Source organism: Chenopodium quinoa, unplaced genomic scaffold, assembly GCF_001683475.1.
Source record: "Chenopodium quinoa cultivar QQ74 unplaced genomic scaffold, ASM168347v1, whole genome shotgun sequence".
Taxonomy (NCBI): Eukaryota; Viridiplantae; Streptophyta; class Magnoliopsida; order Caryophyllales; family Amaranthaceae; genus Chenopodium; species Chenopodium quinoa.
In genome coordinates, this window is record NW_018743175.1 from 4,800,846 (window position 1) to 4,816,938 (window position 16,093).

General features: G+C 32.6%; 2 protein-coding genes across 2 annotated transcripts; one reads left to right on the plus strand and one right to left on the minus strand.

Annotated features, from left to right (window-relative positions):
- Positions 1 to 1,420: 1,420 nt before the first annotated feature.
- On the plus strand, positions 1,421 to 6,265 carry LOC110732658 (mechanosensitive ion channel protein 10-like). Its single transcript, XM_021912623.1, has 6 exons — positions 1,421 to 2,541; positions 4,541 to 4,877; positions 5,051 to 5,174; positions 5,288 to 5,581; positions 5,698 to 5,900; positions 5,995 to 6,265. Exons 1-6 carry the CDS (start codon positions 1,593 to 1,595, stop codon positions 6,263 to 6,265), a joined length of 2,178 nt encoding a protein of 725 aa, XP_021768315.1. The 5' UTR covers positions 1,421 to 1,592.
- Positions 6,266 to 6,481: 216 nt separating this feature from the next.
- Positions 6,482 to 15,763, minus strand: LOC110732659 (protein BREVIS RADIX-like). Its single transcript, XM_021912624.1, has 6 exons — positions 15,284 to 15,763; positions 12,325 to 12,485; positions 8,066 to 8,466; positions 7,793 to 7,922; positions 7,368 to 7,702; positions 6,482 to 7,216 (listed from the first exon to the last, which is right to left on the minus strand). The coding sequence occupies exons 2-6, from the start codon at positions 12,439 to 12,441 to the stop codon at positions 7,138 to 7,140; spliced, it is 1,062 nt and encodes a 353-aa protein (XP_021768316.1). The 5' UTR covers positions 12,442 to 12,485; positions 15,284 to 15,763; the 3' UTR covers positions 6,482 to 7,137.
- Between the last annotated feature and the right edge of the window lie 330 nt (positions 15,764 to 16,093).

The window sequence follows — 16,093 nt, forward strand, 5'->3', positions numbered from 1 at the left end:
TACTTGAAGTAAACTAGACCATGTAGTATGTACTTGCGTGTAATTGTTTGCAAACATAGCAATTCAAGACTGTTTTAATTTGTTTGTATAGAATTATTTTGGATCTAGATTTTTGGGGGGTCAGATCTTTAATGATGAAGAAAACATACAGACAAATTAATTAAAACAATACAAGACTGCTTTGTTTATAAACAATTATTTTAATTCTAGCTAGTTTTTTTTCAGGTCATTAATGATGAAGGAAACAAATCTTTAAAAACGGAAAACGACATTGTACAACTAGATTGTATGAACATATTATGTTGCTTATTCTTGAACTTTTTAATCATATGAAATTATGCACCTTGTTGGTGCTTATAATCTTCAAATTACAACCCTAACTTTAATTTATTAGTTAAATATTTTTAAATATCATTCAAAATTTTAAATTATTTCATATTCTTTTCATGTTTATATTACTAACTTTAATGTATGTAGTATGCACCACATTGTTATTTTGATGAAAAAAGCTCAATGATGTTACTCATGTTAGGGTGAGGTACATACTCATCTTAATTAATTAGGTACCTAATGTGGAATCATGCTAAACTTAATTAAGGCGCCCAAAATGGAAGTTCTGATCTCATATTCTTTAAGCCACGCATTCAATGTTATTTGATAGTACGTTGTTTCTCATTGATTTTTCTAGTTGTATATACGTTAATCAAAGAAATGAAATTTAAGTCTCTCTAAGATTTTATTTTTTAAGCGGGAAGAGAAAATTGTATATACTCGTGATCTGAGTATTATCATAAAGTAATATAAAAATGGACACATATGGAACCGTTGAGATGACTCACATAAGTGAGGGTAAAAGAGAGAATTTTCTTAGTCAAAACGAAATTAAAGCAATATATAATAGGAAATTTATATAAATAACGAACTTAAAAAAAATAAAAAAATAAAATATATGAAGAACTTTTAGAAGCAAGGATTATAATAATAATGTCGAGCCATAAATTACAGGTGACTGTAATGAGTGCACGATTCCCTTAAATTCATAATACAACGTGGGGAGTAGTAGACGATACGAATCCTAGTAAGCCTTCTAGGAATCTAACTTAGGTACAATGGGAAATCAATGAAATACTTAACTAATAAAGTGAAAGAAAACATGAATGTCGACCAACTAATTCGTCTAATTAAGCACATATAAGCTACTAAGCTAGATTGTATACATCTTTTATACTTATAACAAGAATTGTAAAATTGTAACCTACGGGGTACGAAATATGTGATTGAGATGTTAAAGAGATTATCAACCACAAAATAACAAATCGTGAAAACATTGGCTTTTTCCACTTTAATTTTATTTCATGATGAGAGTGACACCATTGTAGTTGTATGCTTGTATCTTATATATGATATGCCCAACAACAAATTTGTATAAATAATGTCAATGTATAATATTAAGTGACCCACTAAAAATAGAGGGTTAATAAGGAGGACCTTAAAAAAGAAAGTTGCTAGCTAGTATAATTATATTATTGGTTCAATTTCATAATAACTAACCATAATAGCTAGCTAATAAGCTAGAAGGTGGCCTCCTAGAGATGGATGGTGGTGGTGATGGGGTTGGTGATCAAGTCATTGTGTTCATGGCCGAGGGTCATAACAACGGCGGCCAATCCGGAGACTCGGAGCATGCCAATGGCAACAATATCAATGTTGATCGACGTGGTGACAAGAAAAAAACCCCCGCCCTACAATCAACTAATACTCTTAGAAAGAGAGCCACCCTGCGTCGTCTTAGTTTTTCTAAACCTAAGTCTCGAAATGTTGAATTTAACCTCCCTCCCAAAATAAATGTCATCGACGAGTTTGAGAGAGATCAGGCGACTATTTGGGAAGAAGAAATAAGTAATAATTGTAATAATGGTGGTAATAGTGGTACGGACTTTTCCTCCTACTCTACGTCTGAGGAGGAGGAGGAGGAAGAGGAAGAGGAAAGCGATGGTAAAAAATATCACAAGGCAAAAAAAAAGAAGAGAAAGATTAAGTGGAGGAGAGTAGGAGAGTGGTCAATATTTTTTGTTATATTGACTTGTTTGATCCTTTCTTTTATGGTGAACACCCTTAGGGACTACCCCGTGATGGGTCTAAAGCCGTGGCAATGGTGCCTAATGGTGATGGTAGTGTTTAGTGGGCGGCTTTGCTCGGGGTGGCTAGTGAGCTTCTTGGTGTTTTTGATAGAGAGGAATTTTATGTTAAGAGAAAAGGTGTTGTACTTTGTGTATGGGTTAAGGAAGAGTATACAAAGTTGTATTTGGTTAGCACTTGTGTTATTAGCTTGGACTTGTATGTTTGATGCTCAAGTGCACCAAAATAATAAGGTGGTCAAGAGGGTGTCTCAATTGTTAGTCGCGGTTCTAGTTGGTGCTATCATATGGTTGGTTAAGATTGTTTTGGTGAAGACCCTAGCTTCCTCTTTTCATGTGAGGACTTACTTTGATCGTATGAAGGAAAGCGTTTTTCATCACTACATACTTGACGCACTCTCAGGTTCTTCATTGTTTCTTGCTAATTTTTTTTATGCATCTTATATTTTCTTACTAAAAATATATATTCAAACTTACTAATAATGTTGCACTTAAGATGTACCAAGAAAAATTAGATCTGTCCCTAATTTTTGTAATTAGTGATGGATACATGCACTTCTTTTTTTTTTTTTTTTTTTAATGAATATATAATACATAGAATCATGTCCCTAGCTAAAATTCTGTTTAAGAAACTAAATATAAATCAGATTTTAATCTTATACTTGTATGAGGAAAGTACTAAGTTTCAATGAATCATGGTCTATCTAGCTTAATAAACAATATTGATGATGCAATTTTTATTTTTATAAATACAAGAATCTACTTAAATTTGCTGTTAGATTTAAGATAATGACACCAAAAATGATGTTTCTTAATAGATTAAATTAAGATTTCTAAGTTAAAAGAGTATCTTCAGAAAGTGACAAATCTGTGTTGATAATATGCTTCTTAATATATACAAGTATTGATTAATTAATTAATTAAGCAACATTACTAAAGCATTCAAAATTAGCAAAGAATGCTTAAAAAAGGATCATACGAGTGACGTTATAATCAATTGCTCACAACAACTTTTACACTACTTTTTGACTTGAAATAAGCCAACTAGCCTAATGTTTGAATGCTCATCAACCAACCAATTAATAAACAAAGTGAAAATCTAAGCCAACCATTTTTACTCATGTACGTTATATGAAAAGGGAGAATTATTTGATTTGATACCTAATTTATTTTAATAAGAATCACATTCTAAACTCAGTATGTACTTTATGACTTACTTTCTTCTTATTATTATTATTTAGATTTGCTTCATGAAATTTGTTAGTACCTTTGACCTTCATTAATCTGTGCTTTAAATTGTTATACTGTACTTTGACTTGCATCATTTACATTCTACAATTTGACTGTATTTTTTCTACTGTACTTTCACTTGCATGATGGTTAAGAAATAACTAAAAATGAGAATATTTTTCTAATTTAAAAATGTAAAACATAAAAAGAAAATGTAAAATATAAAAACGCTCAAATAAGATTACGTAAAAAACAAAAAGGAATGGTGGAAATAAATACTACGTGCTTATTTTAGAAAGTAACCCGTTATTATACTTTAAACCACTCGTATGACATATATATAAAATGTGACCTATCATTTAAAAAACCGACAAATAATTTATGTGGCTATGATTTAATGATTTTGCATGTACAAAGATGAACTGCATGGCTGGTTGAGTAATTAAAATTCGTCGGTGTTGCGCTACATAATGATGTATATATATAGGTAAATCCAAACTCCACTATTAGGCGTATAAGTTGTTACAGCTAAGATGCTAGGTCCAAATTATTGGGACAAATTGGTATGTCGCAGTTCCCACTTATTGCGACATGTTGACGCTTTCGGCATTTCTCCTGGATACGAAAATGACATATGCACATGAACACATCCTTAAGGTTCTAGCTAATTTTAACTAACTGTCGGGTTGATAGCGGATCTTGGCCGAAAATGTAGGAGGAGATAAAACTTGAATGTATAATATCTTGTTTAATAAAACAAATAAAATCAACCATCGTGCTACAATATCTTGTGACATGTTATAGTATAGATCAGATGATGAGAAGTATCTTTATTTTCAATCAGATTATGAAACACACACCAATTTATATATAAAAGAGGTTCGTTTGAGTTTAATATTTAAATAAAAAAATATTATTTGAGGTTAGCATTAGTTGAAGATCCGCCTCTGGTTACATTACAACTTACATCATGAGACATAACCGTGACATGTGACATGGGTAGATGGACAATTTAGTATGTAATTAGTAGTTGGTGATGATGAATTGAGGGCTTGAGGCTCTTATTACTTTGCATGTAACATGAATTTCATATGTTAACTTACTAGTTAACTTGACTTAGATGTTAGTGAAGTAATAATGAATGTGAATTATGAATTATTGATATAATTTAGGTCCACCAATGGATGAATTACTTTGGGAACAACATAGACCAGTGCAAGGGTCAAAATCTTTGCCTACAAAATGGAAGGATGCTAAAGAAATGATGAGATCAAAGAAATATGGATCAAGGAAATTGGACATGGAGAAGCTTAAGGAGCTAAGCAAGGAAAGTCCGGCGTCGATTTGGAGTTTGAAGAGGTTGATGAACTACATTAGATCTTCTAGGTTGTCTACGATTTCGAAGACTGTTGATGAATTTGGGAAAGCTGAATCTGAGATTACTAGTGAATGGGAAGCTAGAACTACTGCTAAACGCATCTTTAGAAACGTTGCAAAACGCGGTGCCAAGTAAGTCTAAAGTTTTATATATATTCTACCCTCCTTTCATTAATAATTATGTCACGTAGTAGTATAAAATGGACTCGCAAAGTGCAATTAGACAGAATTCTTTCACGTGTTAAAATTTGTTCTTTAGTTTCCCTTGTTTAGTATAATGATTACAAAAATTTACTATTTGGAAGGTACATTGAGGAGGAGGATTTAGCAAGGTTCTTAAAAAGGAATGAGATTCATGCTATTTTCCCACTTTTCGAAGGAGCACTTGAGACAGGAAGAATTACCAAGTCTTCTTTCAGAAATTGGGTGGTAAGTTTATGATATACACAACTGCAAGCTTTTTGAATAATTTAAGACGACGAAAGATGAGACTGTATGTTAATTTTCTGATGATTACCTACATGACTATATATGGTTAAAAGGTACGAGCATATTTCGAAAGAAAGGCTCTAGCACATTCACTGAACGACACGAAAACAGCAGTGCAGCAGCTTCACAAGATGGCATCAGCAATTGTTATTGTGGTAATCTTTGTGGTGTTTCTCTTGTTGATGGGATTAGCAACACCAAAAGTAGTCGCGTTTGTCATCACACAGATGGTAGTCCTTGGTGTCATCTTTCATAACACTTGCAAAACCATCTTCGATTGCATCATTTTCGTGTTTGTTATGCACCCTTTCGACATAGGAGATCGTTGCAAAGTCGATGGTGTTCAGGTATGCTAACTGTACTATAACTAATTCCTTTGCTGTTGTTAGTCTCTTTTATATGCTATTCTTGCTAATTTTAGTCGCGTTTCATTGAGATTATGTTCCTATGTGCGTGATTGCAGATGATTGTAGAAGAGATGAATATATTAACCACAGTTTTCCTGAGGTATGATATGGAGAAGATCTACTATCCGAATTCAGCTCTTTTAAGCAAACCAATCAGTAATTTCTACAGAAGTCCCGAAATGTGGGATACAATTCCTTTCACCATAGATGCTTCCACTCCAATTGATTCCATCAACGCGCTCAAGAAGGCAACACAAAGGTAAGGCTGCTCTTCTAAGGACTATATATAGTCCTAGAGTTTCGAAAATTATGCTCTCAGTAATAAGACTAATATCGGTGTTTTTGATATGCAGTTATATTGACAGCAAGCCAAATCATTGGAATTCAAAACATAGTTTCATAGTAAAAGATATAGAAGACCTGAACACAATGAAGATGGCCTTATGTGTGCAACACACTATCAACCACCAAAACATTGGTGAACGAAACCTTCGTTTAACTGATCTTATATTGGAGCTGAAGAAGAACTTTGAAAACCTTGGTATCAAATATCACCTTCTTCCACAAGAGGTCCACCTTACCCAGTTCAACATCAATAATTCGCCGAAGCCAACACCATCTTAATATCCCATGTTATAATGGTGTGTTATGTATATTCATTTGATCATTTTGATGTTCAGAAAACCTACAAAAGTGGTTTACATATGTTTTGGTACTTGCTCTGGCTTTACTTGTGTCATACACGGGTATGTGTTCAAGTGCCAAACTTGGCTACTTATGAAAATTTTCTATGTTTTTTGGCCCAAAATAGTGTCAACTGCCAAACTTCCATACCTTAGCTTAGTACTTGAAATGAAGATGTAGTTCGAGTAATACTATAATTGTATAATCTGGTAAGTAAGATGCTTATATGATCGATCTATCTATGTTTTCTAATATCTACAAAAGAAACACACATTCACTGTTGTGTGGCTTTGATTTAATTGTTTGTACAAAAGAACATCTGATATTGTTGGTACTTCAAGGTTTGATCAAGGTATTCTGGAACATAATTAAGCCGAATCACCAAAATCGGATAAAAAGAATGAACGAATTTTCAGAAACTGAAGGTGTCAGGGGAAAGAAATACAGATGAAAAATGATAAGAAAAAAAAAAGGGGGAGGGGTGGGGTGGGGGGGTGTAGGGGGGCATTGTAAAACATCATAATAGCCCCAATTACTAGTATTCTTTAACTCTTAAGCTAATAACAACAGCCCCAACAACTGGGAGGGACACTACAGAGAAGATATGTAGTATATCAAGTTCAACTGCTGTAAAATATGTAATATGAACATGCTTCTCTGTATGATCTGTAATGTGGCTGAAGATCCATATCTTAGTACGAGTATTTTCTGATCCGCGAAACTCAGGCTGAAGTTGTGCATTCTATGCAATGTTTAGCCTTCTTTGCCTCAACTCTCTAAAAGGAGGGAAAAAAAATTTAGGCAAAAATAAGTTAAAGGTACTGAGCTTGTATCCTCTCTCTATTCTGCTCCCACCACATCTTTGCATGCACTTCACCAAATTTCTCACGGCTGCATAAGCATATGTCAAAGTTAGAGATCGCGTAGACCCAAGAACATTGAGTATTAAAGTCAAGAAACTAGATTAGTCTGCATTACTTTAAAATATAAACTAGACAAGTCTTTGAGAATAATGGAAGGTTTAAAGATCACGATTAGTTACCTGAATCTAACACGACGTAGCTCTCTAGTGCCATCTGCTAGCTGTCTGATGGTAATATACACCCCTGGCTCATCTTGCTCAACCCACTCCGTTTCAAGTTCACTGGCGTTGCTAACTGAGACATCATCTCGAGATGAGGTGGTTGTCCGTGATGGATCCATATGCTGAGCACCCATGCCATAAGCACTTGATCCTGCATTGTAACCATGGTCTGAAGGCTCGGGTGGGAAAAATGATTTACTAGAAGGTTGGTAGTAATTTCTCGGTATCCACTCCTTATTAGTCATAGGACTCTCCATCACGGATCCAACTCTAGTGTAAGTAGAATCTCTGGCCTGTAATTAATTCAATAAAGCATTAGTAACAGCAAAATGACGGTCCATTAAAGAATACCAGACAATTGTTAGATATAAATGGAAGAGTACCTCATCATCTGATCTTGCTGGAGTCTGAAGAGCTTGTCTGTTGAATCTTTGAACGTTGTAAAGCTCCATGATTCTGTCGTAGTTCTCACCCCACCATCTTTGAGCTTGCCATTTGTTAAACATGTCACGGCTTTAATAAGAAAATACTCGATGTTAGTTCACACTACTGGTAACCACTTTGAACAAACTTGTTGAAACAGGACTATTTGTTTTATCTTTTGACATCATCAATCTTGAATAAGATTTAGTTTATGGATTGATCTAAGTTCATACCTGAATCGAATTCGCTTCAAATCATTCCCTCCATTAGGAAGAGAAACAAATGTAATATGCACCCCTGGCTCCACCTGTGCCATCCATTCTTTAGGTTCATCCTCATCCTCTATCACCAAATCACTAGCAGCAATAGAATCTCTTCCTCCAGGAGTTCTGTCACCGCCATATCCACCAGCAAACCTCGAATGTGATCTTACACCACGATGATGCATGCTGCTAGTATAATCCCATGCAGGCGTTGAACTTGAGCTTCCAGGTTGCATGTAAGAGTACCGGCTCCCTTCAGAAGCACTATCATACTCCACGTATGACCTCTCGCCTTTCTTAAAATCACCAGAGCTTGTGCAGGGCTTGCACTGTTTATAAGCACCAGAAAACTTCAACGCCATATCCTTTATCTGCAAGTCGTTGTAATCAAAGTTAGAGCCAAAACTCAAGGCATAAAACAGACTGATGGAATCTGTTTTTTGGTGTCTTTCAAAAGTATGGATGCTATTATGTGAATTGGTGTCATGTAGAGAAAGACCGCCTCTTTAAATCATGTTTACATAAACAAAATAAAACAACAAATAGACAGTAATCATGCTACAGACAAGGAGGTTCAAAAGCCCTGAGGAGTGAGGGTTCAAAGAAAAGCCTTGTATTGACAAAAGCCAACATTAGCAACATATCAAGTACGAAACTAGGAACAAAGTTTTGGACAAAACATATTCCAATCATTATTGGGTTTAGACCAAGACATTTCAATGAAATTTGGTACATATGATTTAAGTTTCTTGTAATAATTTTGTTCAAATTTCATGTATTTCAAAGATATATTATCTAGTATCATAATATGGAACACCAATGTTCAATTCTTTATTTTCTGGTTTTGTACATCAGATTTTGGCAGTTTAAGATTAAATCTCCTTCCTGAGGCCAGAAACTGACTCTTAATCAAAATTCTTCCATCCCATCCCATCTTTCAAGCTGTTACTAGCTCCACCTCGTTTAGAGAAAAGTTTATAGAAATACGGTAATTTGAGTACACATTCTACGCAAAGCCAACACAGCTATAGTAAGCTAAGCTTGGTATGAACATTACACAACATTTAGTACATCAAAACATTAAAATTAGTAGATAAATGAGCAAAGTCTTGCTCCTAAAGAGCTGTGCTCATCTATTCAAAAGACGGAAAATATTAAGTCCACGTAGTGGGTAGATTACCCAACTCAAACAAAAAACATTATACAGCAAATGATACTCGAGGCTTGCTGGTGGATTTAACTTGGCCATACTAATGACTATCCTAATATTTATATCATGTAGGTAAATTACCCATTGGCTAAACGTAGCAAGTCGGGTCAAATACAGATTTACAGCCATACGCCCATACTCGATATTGTTTAAGGATCATTTTAATGTGTTTAACAAGTTGGTGCATGAGGCAAAAATACCAGTACATGTAGATGAAATTCAGCCAAAGGGTAATTTGTACAATCTCTTAAAAACTTTTACCAGCTAATTTTAATCTACCCTTGATTCAGTAAATTAACAAGAAATTGTTACAGACTTTCTGTATTGGTATAAGAGCCTAGCAACAGTTACAGCTGCAATGTAAAATCAGAACTACACACTGCAGTCTTCATACATGATTAAGGCTGCAATGCTGAAGGCTCAAGGTTTAAGATCATACTTGTATAAATTTGTAAATTAATATACTTTCCAACAACTATAATTTTATAGAATAAATAAATAAAAAAAAAAGGGAATTAAATAGGAACAAAATTATCAAAATTAAAATGTGCTCAAGAAATTAAGGGAACACTTTTTTTTTCCTGAATTTTTTTCTTCTTTTTAGTCCACTATTATGTAGCAATGAAAAATTAATGTAAATGCGACCATACCAAATTTCCTTTCCCTTTATTTCAATATATACACTCAATAGTATTATGATAATTTGTTACATAAATGGTGGACAAGAATTCTATAGTGGGTCATATTATAAGACACTTGCAAATCTTTAATCAATTTGGCCTTACTTTTCTACGGATTTTTACAGCTATGTTTGGTACAACAAGACCAATTTATAATTTTAGAGAACCAAGCAAGAATTTCAGTTGATATTAAATGATTTTATCATGAACTAACAAGTAATGTAATTATGGTATAATACATGAAGAAAAAAAGAAAGATAATTAATATACTTTGATCAAAACCACTATTGTCTCTATAATTGATCAAAACACTATGTATAAAATATTTGAAATCCATATAATTAAGCTAAGCCTCAAAGGGGAGTCAACCCTCCAAGCTCTTAAGCAAAGAATTTGAGAGTGTTGTTATCCCAAAATGTGTACTCCACACTCCCCAGATTACTATTTATAGCCTTCCATTAAATAAATAAATAGATAAATAATGATGTGAATCTATTATGAAAGGGTTACAATGTGGATAATTCATTTGTTTGTTCAAGAAGATTTGATAGGAGTGACATTACCACATTTTGTAAGACCTTTAAATTTAAATTCTATTAACATAAGTACATAACCGTGTGTTTTCAGTTTTTGGTTTTACGACTTTAAATACTTCTAATTTTAACTAAGTTGATTTTGAAGAGTTAACTAGAAAAATGAACACTTTTTGTTTTTGATTTCTAAATACCTTAAAACAAAATTCGTTAACAGCAAGCCATTAGCATGGAAATATGTACTTGTATGAATAAGGGAAATGTGTAAAAAAAATAATTGAAACGTAACTATTAAAGGAGAACGCCTAAAGTGACAAATGTAAGCTTCTTTCACCAACGAAGTAGATTGAAGGGCTTAATAATATTTAGCGTAGCAATTCTTTACATCAACCACATGCATTAAAACCCAAAGACAAAAGAAGGGGTCGTGATCTATGATAACATAGCATTAGATGTTCATGTAACAAAATAAATAGGGGTTGAGAGTGACTAGACCAAAACTCATGCTTAAATAGAGATGTAATGTGATTGGTAGCTGGGGTCTAAGTCTAGGTACCTAGCTAAGATCTAAGCTGCAGAATTTATATTATAAGGTCTTTTTGCAGCCTCTCCATCAATTAATTGTATGGCTGATTTGCTGATAACTTATTACAGTAATCTTAATAATGCTTTTCCATTGGACTACTCATATTAATATATTCAGCATAGACCATATATTATACATTTAATAGTCTAATATTGTTTGCCTGTCATATAGAGTAGTACCTAGTATGCTCTAGGTGTATAGCTATAGTAGCAGATACTGTATGATACCCTTTTCTAACCGGATGCAAAAAAAATACTCTTTACTTCAGGTCAACTCCTTTTTTTTTTCTTTTTCTTTTTTTGAGATCTTCTACTAATTTAAAGTTACTCTAGTTTATACGATGTAGCAAATGATCACATCAATGTATACTCCCTCCATTTTTAAATACTTGCTCCATTTCTCTTGGGTAAGTATGCCGATGTTAATCTTTAATTAATAATATCTTTTATTATCAATAAGTATAAAGTCTAACAATTGAAAATTAATAATCTATTCATTAAGACGATTCTAACATGTACTCACGAGACTTTATTTTTTCTTATATATAAATCACAAATATTAGTTAAATTAGAACAAATAAATAGTACAAAAAATAGATATAAGCAAGTACTTAAAAACGGGGGGAGTAGTAAATTACTAAATTAGTAATAATGTAATATGAGTAATTCAAACAACCTTCACCAAGAAAAAAAAATGAATTTAGTGTCTATTGTTTCTTGATTTGTTAGTTTGTTACTCGTAATATGGTATCTAAAACTATAATATTTCGAAACTTTATTCACTTAAATAGAAATGTTGTAATGAATAAAAAAAAATACTATAAAAGTAGAAGTACTTGTTAACCTATAAAAATAAAATTATAACTATAATTAAAAAAAAAAAAAAAAAAAAAGTATAAGGGGGCATAGGTGTAAAATTCTAGGGAGTAATAAAAAAAATGCATAATACAACTTAAAGTTATATCCCTGCAACATTCTTTGGTCCCCCTCAAATCCTGATACCCCAAATAGCACGTGACAGTACAAACTAGGGAAACGAGCTTTAAGTAATGGTTTCACAATCAAGGAAAAAGAAGCTGCCAAAAAGCCAAGTATCAAATGGAATGGTATTGATCAACTAACAAGCCAACATTTTGTACTGTACTATTTCTACCAAAATACTACCAAGAGTACTACTACTCATTTTAAACTAAAACTGTACAAGTAGAACAAACTACATACCTGTGCTGTGATGCCTTTTACAGATTCCTTTGTGTTTGGCGTCGCATTCCCACTTCCACGCCCTCCTCCGTCTTCCCCCTTCTCGTCTGTCTTCGCACACGTTATACATGTTAACATCTTTACTCGCTCCTCCTACTTAATTGTCGTTGTTGATATTACACCTGCATCGTGATTGACTATCTTTAGATTAACTGTCACGTTACTAATTAAATGGAAGAAGTGAATGGTAACCTGATATATATATATATAGACAATTGTGTCATTTGATAAGAGGTTTGATTAGATGAATCATTACTTTGGTATAAGTGTTTAACACTATAAGAATATTATGGCCTTTTGCCAATTTTACACGTAGAGGATGTAGAAGAAGAATGGGCTTTTTAGAAAATCTTGCATTATGAATAAGCTAAGCAAAGGTTCAAACTTGCCAAATGAGTAAGGAAGGAATCTTTTCCTCTTGAGATTTAAGTATATTAGAGCAACTCCAATGGTTGTAGATAAGGATTGGCTTGCAATTTCCAAAAGTCTCTAGCTATTATCTTGACCATTGAAGCTAAAAAATACAATTAGCTTGGCCAAACTGCCAAACTAATTTTTGCTTGAGAAAAAAGTTTCTAAAATTTTAGAGATTAATATACTAATATAATTAAACTTTTAAAGATAATTGAAAAAGTTAAGCTCATTTAAATAGCAAGCCATTAGCTAACCATTGGGGGACACAAAATAGCTACACAAAAAATTAACTTAAAATCCTATGTGGCATGGCAAGCTTATTTGAGAATTAGCTTACCATTGAAAATGCTCTTATAGAACTGTCAAAATGAGAATAATGGTACAAAATATTTTGCATATATAATCTATTACAAGTAATAAACATTATTTCATATATCAACACCCCATAGAAAAGAAAACAAAATCCCATTTCTAGAAATTGATGACATAGTATCTTTACAAGTAAAATCCAATATTAAGGTGAAAGATAATATCATTCTAGATGTTGATGCAAACTTTAATCCAAATTAAAGAAAAAGATGTGAATAATAATCAGTAAAGATTTTCCGCTGCCTAATTTTGGCACAAAATCAAACATGGTCAATTTAAGAAAAAAGAAGCTTAAAAAGCTCTTATTCAATCTACTCGCAAAATAAAAAAGAACCTTGTAAACATAATTTTCTGGGTCCAAAGGTTAAGTATCATTATCAATTTGGTGGGTCCAATTTATGATATTTTGCCCTCAAAATATATGTATTAAATTAAATAGGTAGACAAATATAATTAATAATATATGTGCTTACTTCTTTCTAATAAATTACAAAGACGAAAGTGGATGAATTGTCAAGGTATTAGTTTGGCCCATATTAGGCCATACCAAGTAATAGTGACCCAGTTCATCTTACGCAGACAAATTTCACAATGCAACTACTTCTATTATTTTGGGACCGTCTTTAGTACGTTCTTTCAAATCAATTTTTTCCATCAATTCAATTCTTAATCTATAAGAACAAAACCTAAATTCTTAGGTACAGACAATTTTTAAGATTCAAGTCTTGTCTAAAGAGATAACATTTACATTATTTAGTTGAATCACTCTGAAACTCCATAAAAGACACGTATTAAATTTTAATGACAACTGTCTCGATTTAAGGAGAGTTTTCCGCCCTTTGAGTCAATCAAGTCCAAAAGTCTCGAAACAGATAATTTACTGCTATTTAGTTTATAAAACAGAAAATTCCACCTAACAATAAAACTCATCATCACAAACCCCATTGACAAGCAAATGTAGAGCCTTGAACAAGGGTTTTAATCTTAATATCAGGGATAACACAAAACTCAATCGAAATTACTATACATGACATTACCTGAACAAAACCGACCCGAAACAAGTAAAGCTGCACGTACAAATCCTCACAATAAAATGTTGTTCTAGTTCTCAAAGTAGTGTTTTTTCTTTATTAATTTAATTATTTATTTTTCCTTGTAATTCCAAGAATGAGTCAGAGAGAGAGAATGATGAGTAAGAAAAAAAAGATAAAGAGAAAAAGAGCAATCTCGGGATCAGAGAGAGATTGTTTGTAGGGAGTTGGGAAAAAGCTCAAATTATTTAAAAACAAAACAAAAATGAAGTGCCAATAATTGAAAGAAGAACACTTTTAATTAAAGACTTATAAAAATAAAATATTAAAAAAAAAAAAAATTGGGGGTAAGATTTAAGAAGTGTGCTTTGAAAGTGGTCCGTTTCTCAGTTCTATGTGCATGCTTTAGCCTACACCTTCCCTTATAAAGAAATTTCACATCCTTTAATTAATTTTCCCTTCTTTTCCTAATTTTTCACCTCACTTTTAAAATTACTAAATTGATTAAATTTTGCAAATAAATTACATGAAATCATAAATGTATTTATATGTATTACACAGACAAACTTGCTTTTTCTTTTGTGGTATATATGTACTTTACCTGTTCTATTGAATAGTTGTCACCAAACTAGAAGAAAGACATTATAATCTCTTTAACTTGTGTTATAAACCATCATTTACTTTTTAGCACATTATAATCCAATTTTGAAACAAGAGAGTAATAATACTCTACCACTTGACATACACAACATTGTCAATACCCACCAACTCGACTTCTCACCGTCTATTAGTTGCCTAACTGTTAAGCAATTAGTCAAAATATATCGAAAAATACAATTAGCTAATCGACACAGTAATACTAATAAAAAAGCTTAGTTTTGGGATTAAGTGAAGATTCTTCTCCTAAAGACAGAACTAAAATCCAATCCAATTATTTTTCTCATTCCCCCTTTTATCTTATTCCAGCATATGTTAATGTTGTTTCATTGCTTTTTTTTTCCTCATTTTCTATAATACCAACAAAACCCAGAAAAAAACAAATTACCAACAACATTATTACTTGATGACATAATATTCCAAAATAAATAAAACACAAACAAACTTACCAGCAGCAATAGTGATATTACAAATCACGCCTTTGTTCTTCTTCTTCTTCCAAACAAATAAATGTAAAATTAATCTTGAAAATTCTTCAATTCTTTTTTTCCTGCTTAATTTGGAGCAACAACCATCAAACCAGATCACTGTTTATGAAGGACGAAAATGACTTCGCACACGCTACACCCTTTTTTGTCTTCTTTGAAAACCACGTCGTAATTTATTTTGCTACCTCGACGATGTAATGACAACCTTTATTGTATAACCGGTTGTATTTTTTTAAAAATTCGAAAAATTGATACTAGTAGAAGGAAAATCGGGAAAATATATTATTATTATATTTCGTAAATGATTTCAGGTAATCTTGGAAATTGCGCTTTCCGAAAATCTCGTTCAAAAAATAAGAAGGATTTAATGAAATTATGATGATGCGAAGAGTAGGAGAAGAGACAATGAAGAGGAGAAGAAGCAAAGAAAAGAAGAGAAGAGTTGAAATTGGTTGAACTGAAGGTATTTAAATAAGGAAGGATAACGGCGTTAATTAACGGAAATGTTGGCGTTACTTCTTTAAATTGAAAGAGAAATTGACGGTAGCCGTTAAAGTTGAGAAGGATTAAAATGTAATTTAATTTGATTTTTATTTTTTAAAAAAATAAAGAAAAATACTTAATTTGTTTAGGGAAATGAAGACAGATGGGCCAGGCCCAAGTTTTATAAAGGGAACAAAATGGGCCCAGTTTGGTAGTTCTGACGCAGAAGGTCTAAATATTAACTAGCGTGTGGGGTAAGTTTCCACGTGTTACTGTATTATTGGTTGT

Bases quoted from the DNA above. Each gene is read 5' to 3' on its own strand.
- LOC110732658 (XM_021912623.1), top strand. From the start codon at position 1,593: ATGGATGGTGGTGGTGATGGGGTTGGTGATCAAGTCATTGTGTTCATG. The intron at 2,542-4,540 runs GTTCTTCATTGT...GATATAATTTAG, and splicing joins CATACTTGACGCACTCTCAG to GTCCACCAATGGATGAATTA. The intron at 5,175-5,287 runs GTAAGTTTATGA...TATGGTTAAAAG, and splicing joins CTTCTTTCAGAAATTGGGTG to GTACGAGCATATTTCGAAAG.
- LOC110732659 (XM_021912624.1), bottom strand. From the start codon at position 12,441: ATGTTAACATGTATAACGTGTGCGAAGACAGACGAGAAGGGGGAAGAC. The intron at 7,923-8,065 runs GTATGAACTTAG...TTCTTATTAAAG, and splicing joins TTGAAGCGAATTCGATTCAG to CCGTGACATGTTTAACAAAT. The intron at 7,217-7,367 runs GTAACTAATCGT...ATGCTTATGCAG, and splicing joins CTACGTCGTGTTAGATTCAG to CCGTGAGAAATTTGGTGAAG.